The sequence below is a fragment of the Phallusia mammillata genome, chromosome 1 (assembly GCF_965637545.1).
Source record: "Phallusia mammillata chromosome 1, kaPhaMamm4.hap1.1, whole genome shotgun sequence".
In the NCBI taxonomy this organism is placed as follows: domain Eukaryota; kingdom Metazoa; phylum Chordata; class Ascidiacea; order Phlebobranchia; family Ascidiidae; genus Phallusia; species Phallusia mammillata.
This window is the reverse complement of record NC_137252.1, coordinates 19,005,531-19,033,306: the sequence shown is the minus strand read 5'-3', so window position 1 is coordinate 19,033,306 and position 27,776 is coordinate 19,005,531. Positions and strand designations below refer to the sequence as shown.

The 27,776-nt window shown below is 36.7% G+C and overlaps 2 protein-coding genes across 3 annotated transcripts; one reads left to right on the top strand and one right to left on the bottom strand.

Annotated features, from left to right (window-relative positions):
- Positions 1-283: 283 nt before the first annotated feature.
- Positions 284-17,779, top strand: LOC145222441 (piwi-like protein 1). 2 transcript variants are annotated; one of them, XM_080088569.1, is made up of 23 exons: positions 284-314; positions 662-744; positions 2,176-2,310; positions 11,907-12,044; positions 12,115-12,196; positions 12,405-12,537; positions 12,690-12,814; positions 13,027-13,195; positions 13,360-13,481; positions 13,932-14,040; positions 14,331-14,468; positions 14,528-14,631; positions 14,766-14,874; positions 14,943-15,095; positions 15,242-15,364; positions 15,441-15,527; positions 15,589-15,702; positions 15,869-15,972; positions 16,094-16,164; positions 16,260-16,416; positions 16,566-16,691; positions 16,922-17,069; positions 17,232-17,779. In XM_080088569.1, the coding sequence occupies exons 2-23, from the start codon at positions 681-683 to the stop codon at positions 17,346-17,348; spliced, it is 2,628 nt and encodes an 875-aa protein (XP_079944695.1). In that variant the 5' UTR covers positions 284-314; positions 662-680; the 3' UTR covers positions 17,349-17,779. The 2 variants fall into 2 exon arrangements, with proteins under 2 accessions (XP_079944695.1, XP_079944704.1); XM_080088578.1 differs by lacking the exons at positions 284-314; positions 662-744; positions 2,176-2,310 and adding an exon at positions 11,638-11,834.
- Positions 17,780-19,420: 1,641 nt separating this feature from the next.
- On the bottom strand, positions 19,421-27,348 carry LOC145206175 (P-selectin-like). The gene is made up of 16 exons (XM_080078506.1): positions 27,210-27,348; positions 26,986-27,071; positions 26,228-26,329; positions 25,363-25,492; positions 25,029-25,178; positions 24,443-24,569; positions 23,744-23,856; positions 22,835-23,035; positions 21,946-22,146; positions 21,691-21,885; positions 21,236-21,421; positions 20,511-20,696; positions 20,296-20,407; positions 20,083-20,237; positions 19,767-19,933; positions 19,421-19,701 (listed from the first exon to the last, which is right to left on the bottom strand). The coding sequence occupies exons 1-16, from the start codon at positions 27,265-27,267 to the stop codon at positions 19,528-19,530; spliced, it is 2,343 nt and encodes a 780-aa protein (XP_079934632.1). The 5' UTR covers positions 27,268-27,348; the 3' UTR covers positions 19,421-19,527.
- Between the last annotated feature and the right edge of the window lie 428 nt (positions 27,349-27,776).

The following is a 27,776-nucleotide window of genomic DNA, read 5'->3' as shown; positions in this document are numbered from 1 at the left end:
ATTTTTGCAAATATTTTTAGCCTATGGAACTACACAATAACGAAATTTGCCACAGTTCTAAAAACTAATTCATGTTGCCTAAAAATCCGTTCCACGACAACAAATACTTTAGCAATGCAACTAAATCTTTGGGTATGTTCATAACTTTTCTTATGTTTAAGGATTTTAACAAATTATTTTAGTGTTAATGATGATAACATTTCAGCCCTGACATATAAGTTTCATAGAAATCATATGTAAACAGCTGATTTATTACGTCACACGTAAGGCATGTTTTTTCATCTTGACGTTCATTTTGTCCGCCGAGGAGGAAGGTAGGTGAACGTTTTTTGTTGTCATGATGTATCTGTGGTAATCAGATAATATGTGTGGATAAATGCAGATTTATATTACCCCTTCCACAAAGAACCCTTTTTCTTTGGTTACGAATTTAAACTTGCCGCCTTGACTGTAATGTGTCCTCTGTTTACAAATATTTTTCTACATACTAATTGCAAAATTCTAGGTCGTGTTGATATTCCATATTTTATTCCAATTGAGCACTTTTTTTACTGTTTCTTGATAGTCTGTACTAGTATCGGACTTTTCATGTAAAATTCATATATAGCAAGATTACTTCTTTGAGAACTTTTTCAAAATCTAATCTTAAACACGATTGTAGATAAACTACAAGATTGTAAATGGAACCAGAACAAAGAGCCAGAGGAAGAGCAAGGGGTCGTGCACGTGGTGTTCCAACTGATGGTAAGCCACATGTTGTGCACTGTACTTAATTATGGGAGTTTCTGTAACCAGAATCTAACTTGTACTGTAAAACTTTGATGAGTTTAAATCTTTGGATTTTAGTTTGATTTTTTTCTACGTTTATGAATAACATTAAACAATACAGACAGATGTTAGCACAAAAATGCATCACTTAAAAAGGGTGGTACTAAATACCACATGTGATCACATGTTACCCCATGTTATTCCACTTAAAATACTGCATTGTATGTGAAATGTGGAAATACAAGCCCAACAAGAGTAAAATAAACCAGATTCTGGTGTTATTTAATTTACAAACCCTCACCCAACCTGAATAGTTCTAACCGTTAGCACTTCCGAAAGTCTGCAAAATTATATTTTCGTATAAGCATATTCAAGTCCTTTACATCTTCCTGTCATGTGATAACATGTGGTAACATGAGCTATCATGCAGTATTTAGTACCATCACTTAAAAACGGGTTGATTTGTCACAATAAATTTTAAGCATTGTTCTAAATGGGTAGTAATTTAACTCTCTGAAATGTCTTCTCTCTATTTATTCCCAAAACTACTCTGTTTTATGTTGCTGTGTATTGTCTTGCATCATGTTTTACAGTTTTCATCAGCAATAATTCCAGTTTTATTCGAATCAGTTGATTTGCACATGTGTTTGTTATGTACATATAGTACAGGGGTGGCCAGACCTGCTTCATGCTCGAGTCGCATATCACAAATCTAAGTTTTAAAAGAGCCGCAAGAAAAAAATCAAAAACAAATTTATTCACTTACAATAAAGTCTACGCTATCAAATAATGATTATTGTGTGGTGCTGCTGTGTGTCTCCACCTGGGCTGCAAGGTGTTTGAAATTAAGCTGATATGATGGGAAAGTTTTTGTGTTTAGCTTCGCAATGCAGCTTCAAGTTACTAGTTTTGTAATGATTGAGCGAAGCTGAACAAATAAGACACACAGGTTTACCTCCATTATCAAAGAAAAATTCTCCCATTCTGTTTTAAAAGTTACATTTTCCTGTTTATCTTTCTTTTTTTGCAGCTTCTCAACAATGTTTTTTTGTTTAAACTTTGCAGTTATTGCATGTGCCACATAAAAGAGCTGCAATCAAAGGCTCAAAGAGCCGCAATTTTGCCACCCCTGATATAGTATATTGTGGACTGCTTACAGTGATATGATTTTTAAACAAAAAACAGCATATGTATTTTTACATTTATTAGTTTGACAAGTGTACATAATTTTAAAAAACGGTTTACTTTTTGGGACAAAAAACTTTAGAGGAAAACATTTAAGTACAGAGCTACATGATTTTTTTGATTCGGAATACAATGAATTCGGCCAAAAGCATGCTTTAACTCCAGATCTAAAAAAAGCATGCTGATTTACTTTTTGCCTATGATAAAAAACAATTTTAACAGGCGACTCCCGTGGTCCCCCACTTCGACCTGGAGGTGGGGATGTAAAGCAACTTGGTGCTCAGCCAGGAGCAGGAGGAGAACATGCCCTTTTATCTAGGGGAGTTAAAAGAGGAGCAATGCAATCAAGAGATGGAGGTTAGTGTTTGTGCACAAAGAATCATTTGGTCTAAAAAAAACGAATTACAACTAAAGTTTTGCTAGTTGCAAGAAAAAAATTACGTATTCCGTATATTGGTCTTATATAAACATAAAAACATACTGTATTGGTAGTTTGATACCGACTACCAGGTACTCATCCCATCACTAGATTTTCCTTTTTACCTGTAGTTTGTCCCCACCCTGTTGCTAGATGCGCCCCCAAACCCTGCTAGCCCCTAAAGGGTGAACGGTTTTCATGTGCTTATTACACCCACCAATAAAGTATATTGTCAAATGGGGTAAAAAACATTTTGCTGAAGTTGGGGTAAAAAAAGCAATACCCTCACAGCTAAACCAAAAAAATTTTTTTGAATGCTTTGTTTTTCATAGGATGTATTTATTCTCTGCCTAAAAAATAAGCCATAAACCATTCTCAGATTTTGTTTCTAGGCAATGTTCTGCAGGTTGAAACAACAGTAGTCAAATTTGTATCTTAAAAAGTCTTCAACAACCTTTAGAAACTTTCCTGCATATTTTTTATTACAAGTTGGGTGTCAATGACCTTTGTTCTGTGTTGTGCCATAACTATGACCTATTAAACAAAAAAGACTCCAGTTGGCTAGCTTCTAAATTTTTTCAGATATCTTGTTCGTTTTTACCCCAAACGGTTCTATAGGAATGGGGTAATAAAAAACTATGTATTTTTTACACCCCAAAAATTTTTTTTGCCCAAACATTTTTATTTGTCAACTGGAAGTTTAGAAAATAAAAAAAGAAAGCCTAAAACATGTACTTAAACCAAAGTTACATAAAATTGCTTTGGGGGCCCAGTTTTGGAGGAATTTTTACCAAAAAGTATACCTGCATGGCTAAAAGTACAAATTGGGGTCCAGGCCTAAAGAAAAATGCTACAAAGTAAGAAAAAGAGGTTATCAAATCATTATGTGGTAATTCAATCAGTTTGGGGTAGAAAATTAAACTTTATTTCAATAAGGTTCTAGGTTACATGACCGGCCAGCAAGTGGGTGAGCTCTATTTAAACCTAGTTGCATGCCAACAAAAGACTGGTAAATGAAAAAATACCAAATCGAAGACAATAAATGCAGTGCAATAAAGGTACAAAGCCATGGAAAGTCTTAGCACCAATTTGAAAGTGTTTAATTAATTTACAAACAGTTTACTAACTGCTGTAAGTTTGGTTTGTAAAATTTCGAAAACAAAGAATTTTATGTGGCTTACTGTGTTTTTTTGGCTTATTTATTGTAACAGAGTTATTAATGGAATTTCTGTCTTATCTTTGACTTTAAGATGGTTTATTAAGTTCATATAAGTGAATTGAAGTTCCAACTGCCACTTAACTTTTTTTTAAATGGTCCTAATGTCCACTTGTTTTTTTTTACCCCGACATTGTTTTTTTTTTGTACCTTTTTTGGGTTAAAAAAGAACAACAGTTTTTGTCAAATATTTATGGGTCCCCTTCCCTGAAGGGGACACATATCGATTTTACTCGAATTGTTTTTGTTTTTCTTCTTTTTTTTTCTTCCCAAAGTTTGACTCGTTTTTCCATCAAATGTGTGATGGATTTGGCTGATATTTACACAGATGGTAGAGATAGTTATGTAGATGTGCATCCCACTTTGTTTTTGTTGATAACGCCAGTATTTACCCCGCTAGCCCCCTAACCCCAAAGTTTGTCCGACTCGTTTTTCCATCAAATGTTTGATGGATTTGGCTGAAATTTACACAGATGGTAGATATATTCATGTAGATGTGCATCCCACTTTGTTTTTGTTGATAACCCCAGTATTTACCCCGCTAGCCCCCTAAAATGGGTGAGGTTTTAAACAGTGTCAGAATTGGCTGAAATTTGGATTTCTTGTATAGTATGCCATTTATAGGTGTCGATTGTTGTGTTCAACCCTGTAGTCCTAACATTTACCCCACAAGCCCCTAAAGTGTAAAACGTATTTGTATGTTACTGGGCACCACAAACGAAAGATTTCTTTGGAACAATACTGTTACAAGGGCAACCAGTTGTATGTTGCTTGGTGGTCGTTTTTGCGCCATGGCAGTTAGGGGCTTGTTAACAGCCTTATGACGTCAGAAACATTAACGGTTGTTGCTCAAAACACCTCTAGTGGTCTAAATTTTAAACATTGGCGGATTGGGCTGAAATTGTGCAGTACTATTAATTGAGTCATTGTGGTTTTTATATATTTTTTAGTTTGTGTGTCGAACCCAATTAGTTGCCCTACTAGCCCCCTAAAATGGGTCAGTTATTTAAAACATTAAATAGGACATACTTCAAACAATATCTGGGGTGAATCTAATTTTATAGTTTGTATTCTACATAGTATTATTATTTAAGCCCAGTGCCGATCACTGTGTTTTACCTTACAACACCCGACTTTCTCATGGTTATCTCTTGAATTGCATTATTTTCAACTTTGCATGTGTGGGGACCCATGAGTTTTTGCCTGCAGAAACGACTAAAGTAATAAAAGAAGATGGCTAATATGGGACCCAATACAAAATAAGCATAGGAAATACATTATTTTTAAAATAGGTTATAGTGTATATGCAAGGGCAATATGTGCTAAGCCACCCTTCTAGTTTTTTTTGTTTTTTAGTGAAATCAAAAACTTGTCACATAACTATAAAAGTAGTCCTATCAGCTTTGTTGAGAAGAAAAACTGACCTTTTGTTGCCTAAAATAAAAGTTTGGCGACAAAGTTTCAAAAAATTGTTTTTTTTTACCCCACTTGACTATACTTAAACAAGTTTAGTCGTTTTTAAAATTTCACATTTTATGAAAGTCCTTTGGTAAAACACTTGGGCATCTGGGGTAAACCTTCCAGGATCAATGTAAGAGTCACAAACTAAACTTAAAAAGTTTGAAGCACTGTTGTTGACCAAAAGGGTGGAACCAACCAGTTTTAAAAAGAAAAAAAATTCTGGATGAGAGCAATTTTTTCTCTCTCATCAATAAAGAGAGCCTTGTACAAATAACATAGTAAATAAACTGAGTTTACTGGGTGTCGCAACAACTAAAAAACTGATTTAGGTTATCTTGCATCCATGTGGGCAGTTGGTTTGATGAAGTAAAATTTACCAGTGACAAAGTAACTGAATAAAATATAGTCAAGTGCAGTAAAAAACTTCTGGAAACTTTGTTTGCGGAACTTTGGTTTTTAGTATCGGAGATGAACTAAATAAATCATCTTATAGTCAAGGATAACACAGAATTTTCATTTATAACTTTGTTTCAATTACAATCAATAAGCCAATGTTTCATATAATGCCGAAGCTGAAACTATTTTCATGTAAATATGCCCGCTTAATTTTCAAGTAGACTTTAAATATTAGCATTCAGCATGCATTACTACGGTCAAATGTTGGAACCCAAAAGTTTCATTTAATTTGGCCCATCTAATTTGAGTTAAAGCTCACCAATTTGCAGAAATCAATAAATTTATGTGTATTTCCCCGTACCTGCTGTTTTATTTCGGACACAATATGTCATTCATGGGGCTCTATCTTGTAACAATGAGTTGGACAACTTGCGTTTTATACAGATTATTGCATCACAATGATAAGATTGTGACATGAGCTACCAAGCTGAACTGCAAAACATGACCGAAGGTTGCGAACTAGAACAAAAACATATCATTTTATGGTAATTAATTTAAACGCCAATAAATGGAATTTATAGCGACCCCACCTGGAGTCGCGACCCACGGGTTGAGGACCACTGATCTATAAAATACAAGCCATGTTATCTGCAAAGTATTACAAGTTTCGTAAAGCTTTCACATTGTGAAAATGAATTTGGTTTGTCATAATTGAGTTCACTCGCAAGAAGCTGTTTGGGGTAACATTGCACAACAGGATATATATATATCTGAAAAAATATACAAGCTAGCAAAGTGGAATTTTTTTTCAATAGGCCACTGTTTTGACACAATATTTTACAAAGATCATTGACACTAAGCTTGTGGTACAAAATCTGCAGAAAAGTTTCTGAAGGCTGCCCAAGACTTTTAAAGATATGAATTTAACTACTGTTGTTTCGAATAGCAGAACATTGACTAGAAACAAAGTCTAAAGGTGGTTTATGGCAATGGTTTCCAACTGTTTTCGACGGAATTCCTCCCTTTACAATTCAAAACATTTTCATTCCTCCCTAATCTACCACAGAGTAGATGCTAAACCATGCAAAAATAATTTAAAATTGGTCTATTATCAACTTTACAGGTCATATAACCAGAGCTTAAGTGTATATTGCCAAACCGCATGTAAAAAGAGATTCCTCCCCAACTTGGAACCACACTGGCTTTTTGTTCAGGCACAGAATGATTAAATCACATAAAAAAAGAAACTATTCAATTTGGTTTTGGTCTAAGGGCATTGTTTTTTTTAACCTATTTGACTATTTCCATTAAATATTTTATGCCGTGCACTGTTTACACAAAAATCCCTCTTTTTGACTACACAATTTGGTTAAAATTTGAGTCAAATGAATTTGTTTTGTTGTTTTCTATTTTTTCTCTGAAGTTTGCCCACCCTCTAATCATAGGCGCCAAGACCTAGGGTTTTTATAGCATGGTGGCGGCCACCGTGGATATTTTGGTTAGTTTGTCGCTGTAAACGTACTAAATATCGTCAAATTGTCTGCCAGTGAATGTTGGACCATTTCTGTGTGCAAATGTGTTGTAATAAATGGTTAAACTTGACTAAACAATTTTTAAACATTGTTAAGCCAATGATAGACGTTACAGCAACGTGTTGAAATCATCAACTAAACATTATTTCAAACATCTTTTTTTCTGATTTTGACGAACGTTGCATTTTATGGAAAGTTTGTTTGGCTTTGATATTGAGTTCTTGTAGTTGCACGCATTGGTCATGTCATATTTTATGTCCGCCACCTTGCATTTTTGTAAAACTTGTAAAACTAAAACTGGGAATGAATTGTATGATGTAATGGATTATATTTTACAGATGGTACATATGGTCATGTAGATTGTCATCTGTTTTGTTTGTCCTTATCACCACCACAGTATATATTATATAGTCAAGTGGGGTAAAAAAAAACAATTTTTTGAAACTTTGTTGCCAAACTTTTATTTTAGGCAACAAAAGGTCAGTTTTTCTTCCCAACAAAGCTGATAGGACTACTTTTATAGTTATGTGAAAATTTTTTGATTTCACTAAAAAACAAAAAAAATATTTGACAAAAACTGTTGTTCTTTTTTAACCCGAAAAAGGTACAAAAAAAACAATGTCGGGGTAAAAAAAAACAAGTGGACATTAGGACCATTTAAAAAAAAATTGGTGGCAGTTGGAACTTCAATTCAATTATATGAACTTAATAAACCATCTTAAAATCAAAGATAAGACAGAAATTTCATTAATAACTCTGTTACAATAAATAAGCCAAAAAAAACACAAGCCACATAAAATTCTTTGTTTTCGAAATTTTACAAACCAAACTTACAGCAGTTAGTGAACAGTTTGTAAATTAATAAAACACTTTCAAATTGGTGCTAAGACTTTCCATGGCTTTGTAGCTTTATTGCACTGCATTTATTGCCTTTGATTTGGTCTTTTTTTTCATTTACCAGTTTTTTGTTGGTATGCAACTAGGTTTAAATAGAGCTCACCCACTTGCTGACCGGTCATGTAACCTAAAACCTTATTGAAATAAAGTTTAATTTTCTACCTCAAACTGCTTGAATTACCACATAATGATTTGATAACCTCTTTTTCTTACTTTGTAGCATTTTTCCTTAGGCCTGGATCCCAATTTGTACTTTTAGCCATGCAGGTATACTTTTTGGTAAAAATGCCTCCGAAACTGGGCCCCAAAGCAATTTTATACAACTTTGGTTTAAGTACATGTTTTATAGGCTTTCTTTTTTATTTTCTAAACTTCCAGTTGACAAATAAAAATGTTTGGGCAAAAAAATTTTTGGGGTGCCAAAAATACATAGTTTTTTATTACCCCATTCCTATAGAACCGTTTGGGGTAAAAACGAACAACAAGATATCTGAAAAAATTTAGAAGCTAGCCAAGTGGAGTCTTTTTTGTTTAATAGGTCATAGTTATGACGCAACACAGAACAAAAGTCATTGACACCAGACTTGTAATAAAAAATCTGCAGGAAAGTTTCTAAAGGTTGTTGAAGACTTTTTAAGATACAAATTTGACTACTGTTGTTTCAACCTGCAGAACATTGCCTAGAAACAAAATCTGAGAATGGTTTATGGCTTATTTTTTAGGCAGAGAATGAATACATCCTATGAAAAAGAAAGCATTCAAAAAAAATTTTTGGTTTAGCTGTGTGGGTATTGTTTTTTTTACCCCAACTTCAGCAAAATTTTTTTTTACCCCATTTGACTATATTTATACTGCTGACCCCCAAACCGTAGAATGTTTTGTAAGCAAGGTTGAATGTGAAGGTGGGCTATGTCAACAGCGTGATGATGCGATGTACTTTACTTGTTGCTCTAAAGCAGTGGTTCTCAAACTCGGTTTTCGGGGCCGCATGCGGCCCCCAACTACTTATTTTGCGGCTCGCACCAGACCTCAGAAAACCACCAAACATTGCTATTTTACCTTTCAAAGTCATATTCTTTAGTGATTTTCTCAAGGTTTCGTTTTTTTTGCGGCTCCCCACACACTTAAAAAATACTTTTTGGCCCCGACAATAAAAAAGTTTGAGAACCACTGCTCTAAAGAGCTCCAGTTGTGTTTTATGGTTCTTAATTGGATGACATTTTTAAACAATCAACTGGATGAAGCTTATACAGCTAATAGAATATGCCATTTTGAGTCGTAGATTTTGTGTTTTACCTCGTAGTCTCAAGTCTCAACACTTACTGCCATGTGGACATTAAAATGGGTCACTTTTTAAACATTGTCTGGATTGGATGGAATGTACCCCTCCAGCTTCATAAAATGAACAAACAAAAAGTCTTGAATTGCATAAAATTTAGACATTTTGCCTTGTGCTGATTAAACTATTCTGGGGTGTTGGTTTTGTGTTAGCACCACCACTTATTCCACTAGCTACCAAATAGAATGATTAAATCACATAAAAAAAGAAAAAAAATTAGAAGTCAAATTTAGAAAATGTTTATGTATCCCTATGTTTCACCTCAAAGCATCAAGTTTTACCAGCTTATGTAGTAAAATGCATATTTAACTACTTGGGGACCCATGAGTTCCTGCTTGCAGAAACAACAAGGTTATAAAAATGATGCCAAAATATAGGACGCCAATGTTTAATAATGCAGTGAGCATATACGCCCTCTTTGTAATAGGTTACAATGCATAGAATGGTTTTATGTGCTGAGCAACCTTTCGAGTTTATTTCGGTTTGGATTTAAAAAAACAACAACCTTGCGCTCGCAGGCGATGGCATATTACTGGCCGTCATCCAATCTGCTTCCAGGCACAACAGTGGCTAGTTTTACGGACTACGATTCATTTCATTTCTTGCTATGTCACGATAAACTATTTAATGAGTCGGATAAAACAACCGAAGGCATCTCGCTTGGAGATAACCACTTTATGTTATGCACAACAGTGAACGAGACGTTCTGGCGTAATTGATCATAATAAAAATACTTGAACACCGGGGTCCGGACCAATAAACAATTCTGCGAATATACACAACTTGAATTTTCCGATTTCCTTAACTCCCCAAGGGGCACAGTAGCCCAACTGTGCTAATGGTAGCGGCGGGTGGCAAAATTTAAATTTATATTTCTAAAATTTATCTGTAATAAAAAACATTAGCGTGTTTGACGCGGTTTGGTAAAGTTGAAGCTTTTTGGTAAAACTGCGATTCACTTACTGGTTGTGCAAGGTCACAAACGCACCAAGGATATTTAGCAATGACCAATAATTTACTGGTAATTAATTACACATTTCACATCACTAGCCCAAGCATTTTATTGCATGAGGATTTACCACCTTGCAAGTTAACTTGTTTAAAGCAGGGGTTGCCCAAAGTTCGATGTTACAATTCAGGCAGTAGGCAACACCAGTGGTGGGATTCAGGCGGTTCACTCTGGTTCTATAGAACCGTCTCGCGAATTTTTATAAGATCAGCAAGCCGGTTAGCATTATGGCTTACTGTCAATGGAGTTTTTGTAACAGAACCGGCCGAAAAATACGACGTTTGTGATATAATCGGCTAACAAAAAATTAGAATCCTGGGCAACACCAATATTTATTTTAGAAATGTTTGCCCTGTTTTAGTGTTTGAAACGAGTAAACTCACTTATCTGGCTGTGGTGAGTTTTTTTTTCGAAAGTCAATTTGGAGTTTGAGCTGATTCTGGTAGGCTGTAAGAATAAACTCGTTACATGGTGTAGGCCTGTATTAGCATGTCTTTAATCCTGCCGTACTTCTTTATGTATTATTTCCAAGGTATCCATTTTTGGTATCGGCATAAATGCAACATGCGTCATTTAATCAGGATTAGGAACGATCAAGTGGAAACGAGGCGAAAAATCCGATAAAGATTAACCTCGTATTTCGTGGTAAACGCAACGGTCATATTGGATATTTTTCGCCTGCCCCAAATAAAATAATTTAATGTTGTCCATTGTTTTTCGAAAACTAAAAAACTTAGGGAACTTTAACGTAGTTTTCAGTAGGAAGCGTAATTGTATTTACTTAAAATAAATAATATGTGGCCCAGTTAGCACGTTATTTATCAAACTTGCGCTTTATACATCGCTCTACGAGCCAGTCACAGTGGCAGTTAAAAGTCTTGCAACATGTTTTTGTTTGGTAAAACCGAAATAGTTTATCCGACTCACAAGTCATGATGTGACGATTCGTTTCGCAAACAAACTGAGTAGCGCAACAAGTTGACGTTTCTAATTCTTTTTTACGATGATTCACAGAAATTAAAATTTATGCAAAAAACTGTTTGCGATTTGTCTGCGTTACTACAAATAGTGGAACAATTTATATTGAGTCTTTAACGCGAGTAAAAGTCAAGTTTATTTGATCGTGCCAATGTGTTTCTGGATGTTTCTAAAAACCATCGTTTCTGTGAAAAAGCGTTATTTATCACCCTCAACTTATTACACCGGTAGTAGATTACATGCGTCTTATACAAACAATTAAATCTACCGTGCTCATGTTTGCATGCGCTGTTTTTCCCTCGTACTTGCAACAATGGATTTCCGCCATTTCGCTATCGCCTCCTATTAATTCGAATCTTCAATATTCGACCTTTCTTCCACAACACTGTGAGTTACTTGTGCCTAATCTCCTTTTTCTAATTAATTCACAACGTGTGATACAAATCCTTGATATCCGGCTCCTTATTGGTCAGCCTCTTAAGCTCAATCCGGTGACACGGCCATTATGATTTTGTGCGCTTTGTCACAACGCTGAATTTCTTTTTTCTCGTACCGCTTGAGCCTTTATATGGCGGGTGGGGATTGGGAACTGGTAGTTGTGTTCAGTGTGTTGGCCTGGAAGTGTTCTAACAATGGTAAGTAAATGGCCTATAACACGGCGACTAAGTAAAGGCGCGTTTATGTTACTGATTTCATTTCCATTTTAGGAATGGCCGAAGCAACAAGAGCTGTGGAAAGAATGGGACTTGGGAGACAACAACCAGTCCTACTGGCACGGAGAAGCACATTTGATCCTTCATTGTTTGAGCCGAAGACCAAGCCAGCGCATATCACGAGCAAGAAAGGTGCGTTTATTCTTTTCGAGGTTTGCGCAAAGTTCCAAAACCTAAACCAGTGTAAAAAATATTGTTGAAGGGACGGGAGGTCGACCTATTCACCTGATTACAAACTTTTTCCCGATGGGATGTTCAAGAAACTGGGCTTTGTACCAATACAGGTTAGTTTATTTTTATTTGTTATATTTTTCCAAAGGGAATGATAATGTTTTAGTGCACTACAGTGTTGTATATATGCCTTACAAAGCAGATTAACTTTTTTCATGTTTATTGAACATAATTTGTTTGTTATCTTGTTTTAAAAGAGTCGTTATCTTTGAAACGGTTTGTTGTACTAGCCTTAGAAAAACAAAATTGCATACATCGCAGAGTTGATTTCAATCCCGAGGTCGATCACAAAGGAGCAAGAAAGGGAATGCTGAGGGACCACAAGGACTTGTTGGGGGATATTTTTATGTTTGATGGAACTGTTCTGTTCATGCCCAAACGTTTGCCCGATAAGGTACGATTTTAAAACGGTAACTTGCATCAATTACTTTACTACGACATTTACTTATGAAATACCCCACATTATTTGTGACCAAATTCTTCTTTGTTTCCTTGATTTCTGGTTAAAATTCTTGGAAATTGGAACTGATTATTTTGCGTTCACAGGAAACTGAGGTATTTTCGAAACGTCGTACTGATGATAGCAACGTTCGTCTCACTATAACTTTGACCAACGAGTTGCCACCGAAATCGCCCATTTCCATTCAGGTCTACAACTTGGTCTTTCGAAAGTAAGTTTGTAGTTTAAGTGTTTGCAAAATGTCAAATCGTTGAACAAAATTGATAACACGTTTGCGACGTTGGGCCGCTTTGTTGTTTTGTAATGTAAATGATATAATGTATTTGTTGTTTTGAAATGTAAATGTCGCACCGACGGAAAATTGTGTTTTTGCTAGCACACAATAATATGGCGAAGTTTATATGGAAATAAATTTGCTTGAAGGGTTTTGGATAAGATTGGTATGAAACAAGTTGGTCGCAACTTTTACAATCCAAGCATGGCCTTCACTGTCGAATGTGGAAGAGTTACTTTCGAAATCTGGCCAGGATTTGTCACCAGCATTCTTGAATACGAGACACAAGTGTTGTTGTGTGCGGAGGTTTCCCACAAAGTAAGCCGATGAGATGTTCCTTTAGAGTCCTAGCTTTGGTTTTATCCGCGACTGTTGTAGAACTAGTGCATTTGGCAATGAAATTATTCTCTTCTACCACAGTGATGTTGTATTATGTCATGACTCATATTACTTTCGCCTATAATTTCTGTTGTGCGTTTCAGCTAATGCGCAACGACACAGTGTTGGACGTGATGAACCAGATGTACAGAGACTGTCGTCAGCGTGGAAGAAACTTTCACGAAGAGGTGCAAAAATTCTTGGTGGGACAGATCGTCTTGACAAGGTTTTAAAAAACATGATTTATTGACTTGCTGTGACCCTAATTGCTGTACTTAAGGCTGTACGGTGCATGAAAGACAAGTGAAAAATGTCTTTTAGCTGCGTGTGCAAATTTGCAAGCTGATAAGTAACGTGGTTTCCATCGTCTAAATCGAACTTAGCACAATTGCTTATTCGAGCGTTGGTCGATTGACGGAGATTATCTCAAAACTAAGCCGGTAAAATTAATTGCGTGTGCGAAGCAATGCCACATGTTACACAGGATCAAAGGGGATTAGGTCCGGACATATTTTATTTGTTCGATTATTTTTTCCAAACAACCTAGCACAATTTGACGAATTCTGTTTATTTATTACAGTGCGCATTTCTAAAAGGAACCTAATTACTTTTGTTGTCAGCCAATTTTTGTTTGTTGTTCGTCGCACCAAGGTCATGTTATTGATTTTATTTCCAGGTACAATAACAACACTTACAGAATCGATGGTATTGAGTGGGATTTGAACGTGAGCATGACGTTCGAGCGCAGAGGCGAAGCAGTTTCCTATGCGAAATATTACAAAGAGGTACCAATTTCTTTGTTAAAAATAAGCTTTTTGCTGTTTTCTGTTGAAGGACAGAACTGTGTTTTACTAAAATTAATTTTGCGTCTTCATCGCCTGCAATCACCTGCTAATTTGAGTTTTATAAATCGACTTGTTTGCTGCAACATAATTATCGCCTCGCGACCTTGGTGAAGCATGTTATCGATTCGCTGTACACTACCTCAATTTCTGCCATGCATTTAGAAATCTTCTGGTTGTAGAATGAACCTGTGCAAAATTTGCTTCGTGCAATGTTTTAATTTTGTTTGTAGCAATATAACATCGACGTTCGGGATTTGAAGCAACCTTTGCTTTTGTCCCGGCCCAAGAAGCGAGAGATTCGTCGTGGTGGCATTGAAATTATTCATCTCGTTCCAGAATTATGTACAGTTACTGGACTCACTGATGAGGTATAACACATTTCTGTTCTTTATTGGCAATTATTTACTAAACCTGTGTGTTTGTGCAGTTACGATCCGACTTCCAGACAATGAAAAGATTGGCTACGTTCACCAAACAGGGGCCACAAAAACGCGCCCAGGTTCTGCAGGCTTTTATCAAGAGAATGACTGGGTTGGTAGAATGTTTTTTTATGTGGCTGATAAATATTGATTGTGTTATTATACCGCCAAGAAAAAGTTTGTTGTATCAAACATTTCCGTTTTAGTGGTTGTAGCAGATTATTTTAAACGTGTTTAAACGTTCAGAAACAAGGACATCCAAAAAAAGTTTTCAGAGTGGGGACTGATGTTTGAGGATCGTTTGCTCGACCTGGATGCAAGACACCTTGATTCGGAAAATATTATGTTCGCTGATGTATGTGTAGCCCACACAGTTTGTACTGTTTTGTAGTCAGGTTTTCAACTCAACTCGTGTTTTGATAGAATAAAGTTGTGTCATCTGGCCACCAAGCATCGTGGGACCGCGAGTTTCGCAACGCACGTCTACTGCGCTGCGTTGAACTTCGTGATTGGTTTTTGGTCCATTGCAGTCGCGACAAAGCCTGTGCCAATGATCTCATTCAGAAAATGTGCCAGGTTGGTTAAAAAATGGGAAAATTTGGCATTTCACTCGTTTAATTTATTTAAGTTTGTTACGTTGGTCAGGGTTTATTAGTTAATGAAATGTAGGTTTTTCCAACCAACACTTTGTCAGTTCTGTATTATCACTTTTTTGTGCGTAGGTTTCACGGGCGATGGGCTTCAACATGGCTCGTCCAACTGTGGTCGAATCTCCAACTGACCGCACTGACCAAATACAAAAGATTATTAAGGACATGGTGGCTCAGAATCAACGTACTCAACTGGTGCGTATTGATTTTTTACCATGTTACCTATTCCTTAACTTTGCGAAAGCCAACTTATTTTTATTGCCTACTGCAGGTGTGTTGTTTGTTGCCAAGCAACCGTAAGGATCGTTACGATGCGGTGAAGAAGCTGTGTTGTGTGGATTGCCCAATACCAAGTCAGGTATTTAGTTACGGAAAAAGATCTGATTTAAACCTGGTGCTAATTGTTTTCATGTGGTCAGGTTGTTCTGTCGAGGACTCTATCAAAGCCACAGAGAGTAATGAGTATTGCCACCAAGATCGCAATCCAGATCAACTGTAAACTTGGAGGGGAAGCTTGGGCCGTCAGAATCCCTGTAGGTTTTTGCTGTTGTTGTCGAAATAATACTTACAATCACGTTAGTGTCAGCAAATGTATTTCAACAAGAGGAATTTTCCGATTCCTAAAAGCTGTTTTCCTGTCTAGCGAAACCAGACACACCTCGTACTCACAAACTGGTTAAAAAATTGTTTTGCCTGTAGTTGAAAGATTGCATGATCATCGGAATCGATACTTACCATGATTCGTCGCAGAAGGGGAGATCGGTTGGAGGTTTTGTTGCCAGTATCAACTCCACATTCACTAGGTTAGCCTTGGTGTAAAGCCAGATTTGTTTTGTGACTTTTTGGATATGTATTTAAGCTCGTACTTTTTACATGCATACCTGTACTATCAATGTTTAAAAAACACACATATTTGTTGTTTAGATGGTATTCCAACGTAACTTTTCAACATACTGGTGTGGAACTCATTGATGGTTTGAAACGTTGTCTTCATGGTAAAGAAATCACAAAAAAATAGATTTTGATTATAATTTACCATTCGTTTAGTGCAAACAAAAAGTAGAGCGCTGACAAACCTACTTGTAAATAGGTGCTCTGCAAAAATACCATGCTTGGAACAAGAAACTTCCGGCTCGCGTGATTTTGTATCGTGATGGTGTCGGAGATGGACAACTCGAAATGGTGAAGGAGCACGAACTGCCACAACTGCTTGAATGCTTTAAGATTCCAGACCAACCAGACTACAAGTACGTTTATCCAAACAACAAATATTAAACTTACCAAACCGGACTTGGTTGTTGATTTTTGTTATGATTTCAAGGGGAAACAGTTACAGCTAACATGTTTTGACTTGAGACAGTGTTTTGAGGACTTTAACAGCCGAAATATTTTTTAGGCCCAATCTGTCTTTCTTGGTTGTGAAGAAGCGGGTGAATGCTCGATTTTTTGCTAGCGGCAGAGGCGAGTTGCAAAATCCACCACCAGGAACAATCATTGATGACGTGGTCACAAGACCAGATTGGTAATTGTAGACCTAAACTATTGATTTTACAACAATAGGTAAAGTGGCAAACTATTGTGCATCGTGTCATAGTGCAATTTGTTGTAGCTTGGTTTGATTTTCCAAGCACAACTTATATGGACTACCACACTTTTGCACATCATCGTCGATTAATATTTTTGTTTTAAACAAGTGTTCGTGAGGTCTGAGGTGTTGTTTTTTTCCTTAAAATTACACTTTTTTTGTTTAAGGTATGATTTCTATGTGGTGAGTCAATCGGTGCGTGAAGGCACTGTCAGTCCGACACACTACAATGTGATATACGACTCGTCAAACTTGCAGCCTGAACACATGCAACGGTTGGCATACAAACTTTGCCACCTCTACTACAATTGGCCGGTAAGATATTTTGGTAATAAAGTAAACTTTAAACGTCTTGTCCTAGTCAACCATGATCTCAAAAATGCAATTGGAATATGGCCTTGAATTGTTTTGAGGTTTTCTGTGGGACACACTTTACTTTTTGATGTTCTGATACAATGTTCATCTTTACGCTTTCAGGGCACCATTCGTGTTCCGGCTCCATGCTTGTATGCTCACAAGCTTGCATTTTTGGTTGGTCAGAGCATCCACAACCCTGTTTCCACTTCACTGAATGACAAACTTTACTTTCTGTAAACAAGATGCATAGAGCAGACAGTGGTTGAGTCGAACTGATTTCTTTTCCTCCCATCGTGAAAGATTATTGACTAGTTTCTCGCATGGGCGTGTGTGTTTCCTACAATGTTCGTTTGCTTTGTTGTGGATCGTCAAAAAGTTCAGCAGATTTATTACACTGACTATTTTGTTCGAAAAAAGGAAATTGTATACCAATGTGCCCTGGATTTATTGTGGTACCTTATTTGGATATTTTGGAGTTTTGTACATAATCCCGACGTCCAAAATTGTTTGCCTAAAAGTCAAACCTGTGTTAATCCACATCAACATCATGTGTATATTTGTCTCATTGCTGTTCATTTTTCGTTTCTTTTCTTACTGCTCAAAAGTTCAATTGTTTGTACCCCTGCAGGTGGCAGCTTTTCTTTGCATTAAAAGTTCATTTTACAGACCTTTTGACTCGTTGAATGTTTGTCTATTCTGGCCGTGTTAGGAATAACAGTACAGAGAATTTAAAACCCACACAACAACTTTTTTTGCGAAACAACAACTAAGAATATAACTAAACAAGTTAAAGCTATATGCAACACTGGTGCCTGCCTAAAATGGCGGTAGTATATTTTTTGATCTGACGCTTGTTAGCGTAAGATTTCTGAATTTATGAGTGTTGGTTTCCGATTCTTTGTTTCAAACTTTTGTTGCAAGTGGCAATAAGCTTTCTGTATGACTGAACCTCCTCCGAACTGGTTTCCCGCACAGAAACACACAACAGATGTCTTTTCTTGGTGTTATACTCACCTACACACCTGTACATCCGGCCACGACGCAATGTACTTAGTTTTCTGTCCTAAAAATCACCAAAGAAGTATGTGTAGGTTTGAAGTGTCGAGGTTATTGATATGTTGCGCTTACCGTTTCATAAAAAACGCACTCAATTGTTTGGTCTTGCCCATCTTTCATGACAAAACTTTTTGAATGTTCGCCAATTGTTGTCACCTGAGAATCTAGTCTTCCTGTAAAGTATAAATTGAACTATACCACAGGAGTAGCGTTAAGCAAATAACGAATCCTCTCACCTATTAACTCAAATGTTGGAAGTACCTGCGGCTTCAATTGAGACCAACTAATGATTCCGTGGACATTTGCTGCCACAAAAACCCTATTCTCCTTTACAACTTTCTTTATTGCTTCTCTTCTTGCTTTGAGATCAATGTTTTCCGAAGTGGGTTGCTCACGATCTGGTAGTTGGTCGCTTACAGGTTTGTTAGTTTTTGACGTAGTTTCTTTTGTAGTTGATTGCAAAACTTTACCGTGATTGGTTGATCCTAAAGCTTGAAGATTTTGAGAAAAACATGGTTGATTTTGAAAACCTGGTTTGCAAGAAAAAGGCTGCCATGGTGGTGGCAACATTGGGGCAGATTGATAACCCCAAGGTTGAGGGAATTGAGAGTTAAACGTGCGTCCCCCCGATGCCCCACAAGGGTAAGTGTCATTGGGTGTAGTTGGAAATTGAGGTATCGGAGTTTGAAAGCAATTGGTATTGTTATGGTTGTATACATTTGTCATTGGTTGGTCACTCCATACGTCTGCAAAACATTGCGTAATGAAAACTATTGGTACTTAAAAAAAATTAATTCTTACCGTTGTTATAGGATATATTGGTTTGATGCTCCTTTGTCATCCATTTTCCAGGGTATTTGTTATCATTGCACTCGTTGCAAAATGTTGCTGTTTTAGCTTGTGGTTGATATTCATTTCTCCTTTCATTCAGGCCGCGTTTTTGTAAATAATTTGCATTGCAACGCGGCGTAGGGATGTTATTTGGACCAGGTTGGCGCATTTGCTTGCGATACATAATTCATTACCTTTTGTTGAACAAATCCAGGGTTGTTTACAGTCTGACTAAAAACTACAGGCAGCTAAGATAACTTTCACCCAAAGACTTGCTTACCTAATTATTATATTACTGTTTCCCAATATTGCACCAGTTAGATTTTATACATTAGTTTTACATCAACTGCTAGTAGACATGACCCTGTAACTTTTTAAACTGTGTTTACTGTCTACTGTATAAAATACGCCAGAAACAAGTCTATTGTGAATTTGTGACGTAATAATATGTAATAACCTGCGCTCATTTTTTAGCAACAGTTATGTTTTACGCCAAACTACAATTGTTGTAAATCGCTAAAAGCTGTTGTTAAACTTTGCACGAATTGGGACACAGTCGTTCCGCCAGATCTTTAGCAAACTCTCGGCCCAAAGCATTATATCCCGTATCGGCGATGAATAGGTTGTGAGGATTCCCAGCAATATCGTTTAGTTGTTTTTTGTCCAACCTCCCGTTGATTGATTGAACACCAATTACGTATGTCTATTGTAAAAGAAAAGGTAACTCAAACAGTTGACTATTTATTTACAATTGTGGTAAATTCTTACAATAATATGTTTCTTTCTTAAACGCAGAGCAGTTTGTAGCACGTCGTCGTTAGATCTTCCATCTGTAAGAACAATTATAACTTTTGCAGTAGCATGGTCTCTAGCTCCACCATGTGGCAAAAACATGTGTTCCCCAGCGTATTGAAGCGCCTTGCCAGTATAAGTTCCTTAAAAATATAATTTGGCAGGTTAGGCAACTACAAGTGCAAAATACTTCTAAAATGGCGATGCTCAATATTCCCAATAAGCAACTTGCAAATTAATCACTGGCAAAAACTTTGCTTACCAATCTTCTAACTATTTCAACATTGTCTACCTGAGCCGTTGTACGGTAGAGTAGCAACTTTCCTAAGAAGTGCTTCTTTTCCATAGGTTTTAACATATTGAAACGGAATAGCATTTTGCTTGTCGACGTATTTGTTGTAGCGAAAAATTGCAACACACGTTCCGTTTGCAGAAAAGTCGTACAACCTACAAAACTGACGGTTAAACGCCCTGACCAAATTTGTAGTTATTTTTGACAAAATACCTGATCAGATCTTGTAAAAACGTAATCATAGTCGACCATCCCACTTTACCAACAGATGAAGAAGAGTCAAGCGCAATTACCAGGTCCATTTTCGGAGATGCAGGACACATTTCTATATGTACAGACTTATTATTGATCATACTATGTCAAAACGTTCTTGTATCTTAAGTCAAATCTATCAAAAATTATCTTAAAACAAATCGATCAAAAATTACTGGCACAGCAGGGGATCGGATTGCTCCATGTTAAGCCGTCTCGAAGGCAAGTCGATAGCTTTGATTGCATGGGACGTATCGTGTAAGTTTCTTGGCAGATAAACTGACAAGTAGAACCAACAAAATTGTCATCAGAACATTCAAACGTTCCCATGGCAAGCTGTGAAACTTCAGGACAGCGTAGTTCTTGAGAGAAAAAAAATGTTGTGCAACGGTGAAATTCTCACGTACTTTTCAAAAAAAAAAAAATCGAAAACAAAAGCATTTAAATTGCTTTTCCCAAGCTGCCATAAAAAGCAACTCTAGGACGACTTTGAATGATAGCTTTCCCACAAGATTTATAATTAAGGAAAATTAATTTGAAGGATGTTTGTCTGTTAAAACGTTGGGTGGCCTTGTCAATGATTTGCTATATCAGCATTTCTCAAAATGGGGTTCGCGGTCCTTTAGGGGTCCGTGAGGCAATTTAGGGAGGACCGCGAAAAGGTTAAAGTAATTCTATAATCTTATTTGATGTCAGTTTGTGTCACTAAATAAGTTTTAATCAAGTAGAAATAATGGCCAAGGGACCGTTTTGAAAAAAATATGAAAAAGTTTGAGAACCACTGTGCTATATAAACGTAGACTATTCTTAAACCAACAATCGGATAATAAGGCTTTAAAAAAAATCTTTGGTTTTATTAATACTGTAATTATTTTGACAAACAATGAATTACGAAACCTACTAATACAAGAGGGCTCTTCATTATCCCAGGCTAAATCTTCTTTATCTGAATCACGGCACGTGATGGTGGGAGGACCAATCAAGTCGTAATTTTCCAAACATGTAAATGAGCACACCGATCCTTTAGCACTGTCTCTACTACAATTTGCTTCCCGCTGGCCATTTTTCGTAAGAACTGGGCAAAGTTCTAGAAACAACATAACATTGGACTGTTTTTACTTTGCGATTTGTAATAACGTGAAGGTATGTTGTGACTGGTATCTGAGCTTACAGATGTGAAAAGAGGTTTTCAAAACGGCAAATTTATGCCCAAATTGGCAAGTCAATTAATCTATGGCATATTTAATCGTTTTGCCTAAATGTTAAGACCAGGTAGATTTGTATAACCTAAGTTACAAAAAATTGTCTGAACTTATATTTTGAGCACCGGGCGATTTCCATTTAACAGTGTAGTACCTTCGCAAGCAGGAAAATTTCTATCCCAAGAAATGGTTCCAGTTTTGTCTGGAGAACACACGACCGCTCCAGGGCCAACAAGCCTCCTGTTTCCAGAGCAACCAAAATGACATGTAGTTCCGGCCACAAATCTATCGTTATTACATTCGACATGAATAGATGCGGTGGAATTAATCTGGTGGCACGTTAAACTTTCTGCAAGTAAAAACAAGAAAAAAAACTTTGTTTATTATGTAGTAATTTTCACAATCTTACTTTTACAGGTAGGTGGTTTGGCGCTCCATTTAGGGATTCGGGGTGTATCCTCGCTTTGTGAACAAGTAATTAAATACGGTCCAATAAGATCGTAGTGGTCATCGCAGTTGTACTGACAAACGGAACCAACTTGGCGGTTGTTGGTGCATTCAGAGTGTAAGTATGGACCTCTCGGCGTTTCCGGGCATCTTGTTGCAACAGCTGCAATATTTGTTTAATGAATAAAATACTATTAATAGTTACCAGCAGGTTACAAGCTTTTTGTACTTATTATGAATATTATGTATAAGTTTATATTTTGATAAAACAAATCAAATTTGGGAACTCTGGCAACAGTTTTGCCACGTCGCGCGGTAGGGCTTAAACCAGGGGTTCCCAACCGGTGGTACGCGTACCACTAGTGGTACGCGAAGGGTTTTCAGGTGGTACGCGAGTAGCTTCTGTTTTGTTCACAAAAACCTCAATTTGCAACTTTATATTTTGTTTGTCTGGTTTTGTTTACAAAAAAACAATCCCCAGGCCTATTGTCATTGTTACGTAACTATTCCTGTTGTTTCGTATCATTACCATCTTCAAAATACAGGTCATGTCAATTCTCAACAAAAAGCATAGTTGCTACTTGCTATGAAAAGCCGAACAACGCTGCGGCACAGTGGGCGTTAATTATGTCAAATGATTGCTCTTGATAGATATATCTACTGTTTTGGTGCTTAAGATAGCGTTGAATGAAATATGATTCAAACAAATTAGTTGTTCTGCAAGAAGTGGTACCATAGAGCACTGTAGAGTGTAGAGCACATTAGTGCTCTATGGTGGTACGCGTGGCAGTGCAGAGCGTCCAGGTGGTACGGGATCGTAAAAAGGTTGGGAACCCCTGGCTTAAACCAACCGTTGCAAAGAGGAACATTGGCGCTCCATCGCGAACTTCCAAATCTGCTTCTACATGTCAAGCTACTGCTTCCCACCAAGGTATATCCATCTCCACATCTAAAGTTACATTTCGATCCAAATTGATTGTTACGTGTGCACTGCATCGCTCCATTGTTGGGTGGCATCAGGTTGCGGCATGGTCGGTTAACTTCAACTTGTTCTAATAAATGTTGCACATGATGTGTGAAATAAAAAGCCAATAAGGTTTTCACAAAATTTGTGCCAATTCTGTGAAAATTTCACAAAATTCCAATGTTATAGTCCGTTTGTCTATACAAAAACAAATTAGTGGAGAAATTTAACCCCTACAAAATGTCTTTAATTTCGGTCTAATGTGGCCGAGCCTGCAATAGGTATTTTAAGAATCTTTTGTTGGTAATGCAAGTAATCCGAAAATTCGGTGCCCACCATAACGAAGCGGTTTCGCGGTACGCGAGACATTAAACAAGTTCAGGATATTCGTAAGCTTACTTTTATAGCACACAATCTTAAGCATCTTTTCAAGCAGTAATTCTTAAAAGGTTACACGATACGATTGAAAAACAGCTCGATTTTTTTGCATGGTTTCCGAAACAGCCGACAGACTATCTTTAGTGGTTGTATTGTCTGTTGTCTTCTTGTTCTTTGTTGGTGCAACAAATCAACACACAGCTTGAAAAGGTTGCCCCAGAACATTTACCGCCACATAACAATCCGACCTAACACGACCCGCTGAAGTTGAGCAAGCACCTGATATACTGCTTACATTCAGCACGTATCGTACATTTAGCACTTTGATAATTTACGGTTTTGGAAAACACGCTGGTCCAAGATTCACATACTACAACAGAGAACGTATGATAGAAACTAAGCGTGGCCAAATTTCTACCTATACATGTTGGTTGACGATGACTCCATTTTCCACGAGAACGGTTGTTCTGGTCCACAGTGCAAGTCGCAAATGTGTTTCCGCTCCGTTGAAATCCTTGGTGGCAGTAAAACCTAAATAAAATCATACAAAAACAATTGTTCAATAAACATATTTTAAAAACAAAAATTCATGCATGTGTTTAAATGCCAAATATCATTTTCACGAGTGTTGCTTAGCAAGGTAATTTGATTTTTTTACGGATTTTACGGACACCTATGTAAAGTCAGTCCTGAATCAAGCCCGTTTGTCAAAAACAGAACTAAGCTTGAACACATCATGAACCCGGTCCGAGTTACAACTCTTCAAAGAGCTATGATAGTTGTCTCAAACACAAGTTTTACTTAATTGCGCGGTTTACCAGAGCATATTTTTGTATCTGTACGGGTTAGAACTTGAGGTTACATCCTATAATCCAAATTCCTTTATGAGTATCGTACAAACAGTCCAGGTACAAAATCGTTGACATTTTTAAGATTACGAATCACAAAGTTCGTATGGTTTGACCAATATTTAGATATTTTAGATCTCATTTATATGTGTACTAATAAGAAGTAACAAGGTCACGAATTTACTTTGGGTTGGTGTAAAAAGTTACAAAATACAGCACGTACAATCCATTGAATTTTTAACATCAGACAACATTTTTAAGGTGTTTACCTGCATATGCTCCCCATTGTATTTGACTTTGTGCAGCTGACGTATCCATTCAACAACCGCGAGTGGTTCGGTTGACATTTGATGGACGAACATGAGGTAAGGTAATTATTCCAAAGACCACCCTTTTCTTTAAAGTAAAGTACAATTTTGTGTAGTGCAGAAGTTGACATGTTTAATTTGAACCAGTCTGACGGCAAAGCAAAACCTAACACCAGGTATTAAGACATTTTGGAAACATGTGCCTTTATGTTATCTGGATTCAAAAATTCCCTGATGAAATTTGTTTTCGTAAAAGGAACATGTATGAAAAACGTAATGACATTAAAACAAAAGTGTTTGATAAGGAACTTTTGTCGCATCCATAAAACAAAGAGTGTTTATCCCTCATTAATAACAAAAAGGAACTGATAAATAAATTAGTGCGACAAGCATGGTGGTTTAATATATTACAAATAAGCATGCAAAAGTACTGAATTTATGACGTCCGTGGTTTTAAAATCAATTTAAATCACTGCCCGGGGCAGATCAAAAGGTAAAACCTAAAGTCTACCATTTACGTCAGAGATTTACACATGTTGCAACATACGACAAACTGAAGTTGTCGCCTCTCTGGTAAAATATCCTTGTCTGCACCGCAGTATACATCTACTGCCCACATTGTTTCGGTCTGTGCACCGCATCGATCCGTATCTAGGAGCTCGGAGGGCTGGAACACATTCTCCTGCTGAAGTTGAATCTGTTTTTGAACAAACGTATTAAAAGTAGAATATTTAATTTAAAGCGCTTTGATCGTGCCGTTTAGCTCATGAAATAGATGTGTGAAGTTACGACAACATGAAAATAAGCACTTTGTACTTCCATACTTTATACATAAAATGTAAATGTAAAATAGGCTGCTGAACAAAAGTGTATCAACTTGCCTTGCAATTGTACGTCGCTATTTTGTAGCGTCGACGCTGTTCCGCTACAATGTTTGTCGTCGACGTTGCATCGATCCTCAGTACAACAGCAGTAACACATCGAGTTGGAAACTTTTGCTTTGCATGTATCCTGTAAATGTTTTTGTACTTGTAAATTCTCTTCTGTTGTGACAAGCAGAACACTTTTAACGATCAAATTATCCGACAGGAATTTTATTGAATACACAATGTCCAGGCTGATCCGTGCAATCGGTTTTCTTTTTAGTCACACGTTGTGTTGCGGCAAACTTGCGTGTTCAATAACTTGTTTATAACCGCAAAGACCCCGCCCGTATATTTCACAAATTTGTATGGCAAAATTCTGAATTTATTAATTTCTTTGATAAATTTGAGTCATGATCAATTTTCACGTCTTTAGCGTGTAGCATGATATAAATACTTGGTTGATGCCCGAAATACAGCAACCTAAATGCAATTAAATGTCACCATTAATTTATTTTTAAAGCTATGCGTTTAAAATATAAAAACAGGATCGGCAATTAAAATATTAAAGAGGTTGATTAATGTAGCCTATATCATTTGACTAATGATAAGTATTTCCCCAGTAGCTAGGTCTTATATTGTACACCAGTGGTTCTCAAACTTTTTTTGTTGCGGCGCGTCTGGAAAAGTTTTCTGGACTTGCGACGCACCAGCAAATAAAAGGTAATGAGGAAACTTATTATTAAAGTTGTGTTTATTGATACAACAACAAAATGGAACTATTCCGCGATGCCCTTGGAAAATTGAAACTACTGTTGTACAGTATACCGGTGGCCCGAAATGTAGGTATATTTCCAAAAAACAAAAATTTAATTTTATTCACCATATTTCTGTTGTTGTAGCAGGCATTCTTCTGTTTACATCGCTTAGTAATTTGCACTCTGCGTCCCGTCGAAATCCATCGAATTTCCGTGGCACATGCATTCTAAACATGTTTATAAATTATTTATCATTAAACTGTTAATAGTAATAACATTTAACCTTTTCAAAAGGCAACATCTCCAAACTAAAGTATAACAATAACCGGCAAAATCGAAATCTATCATTTTAATTAGCCTATACATCTTCCAAGTCGACCCTATGAACTTAGTTTAGTTTAGATCAGTGTTTCCCAACCTATGGGTCGCGACCCAAAGTTGGGTCGCCTGTAAATTCTGTTGGGTCGCCAGTTTTTGTGACAATTAGAGCATCTACGTTTCGTAGCGTTATTTTGTTATTTCCCAAGGATATGAATTGTTTCCCAATAACAATTTCATGACTATTTGGCGTGATAGTGAATTATTCTTTTTGTGACGTCATAATGGTTGTGTGAGATCACTGTTAAGCGTTGTGTGGCTCATAATGCTTTGAACCAGCTCTAAAGTTGGCGGAAAAACGAATAATTTTTGTTTGATGTTTTTATTTTTTCAAACTAGCGTAGTAATTTTCGAAAAACTTTCCTGATTTACAAACAAAAATACAACCCAAATAGTAAGAATGCATATGATATCCATGGGTCGCGAGAAGCCACAAAACAAAATTTTGGTGAGTATTTGGGTCGCGACAAAAAAAGGTTGGGAACCACTGGTTTAGATGCATCACCTCGTTTCTGTTGCATGTTTTGACTTGACCGGATGCTGAACATACTTCATGGCTAGGTGCGTTTACGCAAGTATAACACTGGAGTCCTGTAAGCGTAAAACATTTGTACATATTACGGAAAAATGGGCCGGTATTAGATAAAAGTCAAAACAACGCTGCACGATAAAGTATACGTTTTCGATACGCTTACGATAGAAATGACACAAAAACTTGTTTTAACTCACCAAATGCTTCGTTGGTGAAATAACCGACATACCACAAAACAAAAACTTGTAAAAACATCACACGCGGTGTTCAATTGTTCAAGGTTTACGCAATTTTAAAAGTTGAAAGCAATGAAAGGTCTTTCAATTAACTAGAAGCTGGGATAAAAGTAACTATAAAAACGTACTTACAACTGGACTGTGTAGTTTTTCGTAAAATAACTATCAGCAATAATAAATGTAATAATATTGTGCCCCGAAGAATGGGCAAGCTTTGTTTTGGATTTACCGTGATAAATTTTACGTTTGTGACAGCTATCATTTAACAATCAATATTTATCCAAATTACTTTACGAAAGCTGCCCCCTGTCACCGGCGAGGCGTCTTGCAACATATTGCTGATCGCATCAGCCTGAGCAATAAAGCAGGCATATTATGACGATGAAAAAAATCACGTTTGTTTCAACACATATCTAATCTAAAATAATGTTCCACTTTCGTCATATATACGTTACAAAACCTACTTATGAAGCTTCCTTCTGAGGAGCGCTAGTTCAGCTCAAAAGAGTAGGCTATCTTTACTCGACA

Coding starts and splice junctions, on each gene's coding strand:
- LOC145206175 (XM_080078506.1), bottom strand. CDS start 27,267: ATGTTTTTACAAGTTTTTGTTTTGTGGTATGTCGGTTATTTCACCAAC. Junction 25,179..25,362: donor TAGCGACGTACAATTGCAAG/GCAAGTTGATAC, acceptor GTTCAAAAACAG/ATTCAACTTCAGCAGGAGAA. Junction 21,422..21,690: donor AAATTTTCCTGCTTGCGAAG/GTACTACACTGT, acceptor TGTTGTTTCTAG/AACTTTGCCCAGTTCTTACG.
- LOC145222441 (XM_080088569.1), top strand. CDS start 681: ATGGAACCAGAACAAAGAGCCAGAGGAAGAGCAAGGGGTCGTGCACGT. Junction 14,041..14,330: donor ATGCGAAATATTACAAAGAG/GTACCAATTTCT, acceptor TTTTGTTTGTAG/CAATATAACATCGACGTTCG. Junction 17,070..17,231: donor ACCTCTACTACAATTGGCCG/GTAAGATATTTT, acceptor TTACGCTTTCAG/GGCACCATTCGTGTTCCGGC.